The sequence below is a fragment of the Salvia hispanica genome, chromosome 4 (assembly GCF_023119035.1).
Source record: "Salvia hispanica cultivar TCC Black 2014 chromosome 4, UniMelb_Shisp_WGS_1.0, whole genome shotgun sequence".
NCBI lineage: Eukaryota > Viridiplantae > Streptophyta > Magnoliopsida > Lamiales > Lamiaceae > Salvia > Salvia hispanica.
This window is the reverse complement of record NC_062968.1, coordinates 48,567,542-48,568,500: the sequence shown is the minus strand read 5'-3', so window position 1 is coordinate 48,568,500 and position 959 is coordinate 48,567,542. Positions and strand designations below refer to the sequence as shown.

The window sequence follows — 959 nt, the reverse complement described above, 5'->3', positions numbered from 1 at the left end:
CCTTGGATCACTGAGATTGGATGGTTGTGATCATGTTACTCGAACTACATTGTTACAGTAAAAGCGTTACATTATTAACTAGGCTACATTATTAGACTGCACAATCTACATTATTAGACTAAAGCGCGTTACATTATTAGCCGAGCTACATTATTAGACTACACAATCTACCTAATTAGATGACAAGTAGCATTAATCTAACGGTTACATCACAAGGATCCAATGGCTGAGATTTGCTTTGATTTTTGACAGAATTTCACTTATGGACCTGATCACATCCCTACTTTAGTATCTTTAAACATATATCTTGATTGTTTTTTTGAGGTAATAACAAACTTGGTGTTTTTAGAACCAGATTGAAATCAAGGTAATTTTGACCGGTCCAATTCAAACATTCAGTAATTAAACGTTCGTATTTTCTATTGGGTAAATTTATTTCCATATCACATCAGACAACGCAAGATATATATCATCAATAAAAAATACTTTAAGAGCTGTCCGTAGCCACTATCTTGGTGCAACAGTAGATCGTATCAAAACAAGATCAAATTGGAAAATTGTATGAAAAATAATTAATCAAAGATAGACACGCTAAAAAGAATTAGTTAGCAACATCAACGTCGGTGGTGCAAGACAAGAGGCGCCTGAAAATATAGGCCAAGGCGGAGCAGGTCGTAGACTTGGCCTTCTTCACATTCTTCTTTCTGGCTTTGTTACCTCTACCGAGACAATTAAACGACGCCGTGTCATGATTGTCTTCCTCTCGGGAAAGAGGGTAGCTTCTCAAATAGAGTTGTCTGCATGAAATACTGTCCAGCGCTCTACGGTGTCCGCTGCGAGATTTGGATTTGAAGGACCTAACGAAGTCCAAGTTGGATTCCGGCCATTTGTAGAGGTTCACGTAGCTGGCTCTCACCGGGACGCGGTCCTCGGCCATCATTGCTTTGGCTTAGGAGATT

At 39.0% G+C, this 959-nt stretch overlaps 1 protein-coding gene across 1 annotated transcript; it reads right to left on the bottom strand.

Annotated features, from left to right (window-relative positions):
• Window positions 1-601: 601 nt before the first annotated feature.
• Window positions 602-937, bottom strand: LOC125221286. Its single transcript, XM_048123408.1, has one exon. It carries the CDS (start codon window positions 935-937, stop codon window positions 602-604), a length of 336 nt encoding a protein of 111 aa, XP_047979365.1.
• Between the last annotated feature and the right edge of the window lie 22 nt (window positions 938-959).

What these genes read in the sequence shown, in the direction of transcription:
- LOC125221286 (XM_048123408.1), bottom strand. Translation starts at nt 937, where the DNA reads ATGGCCGAGGACCGCGTCCCGGTGAGAGCCAGCTACGTGAACCTCTAC.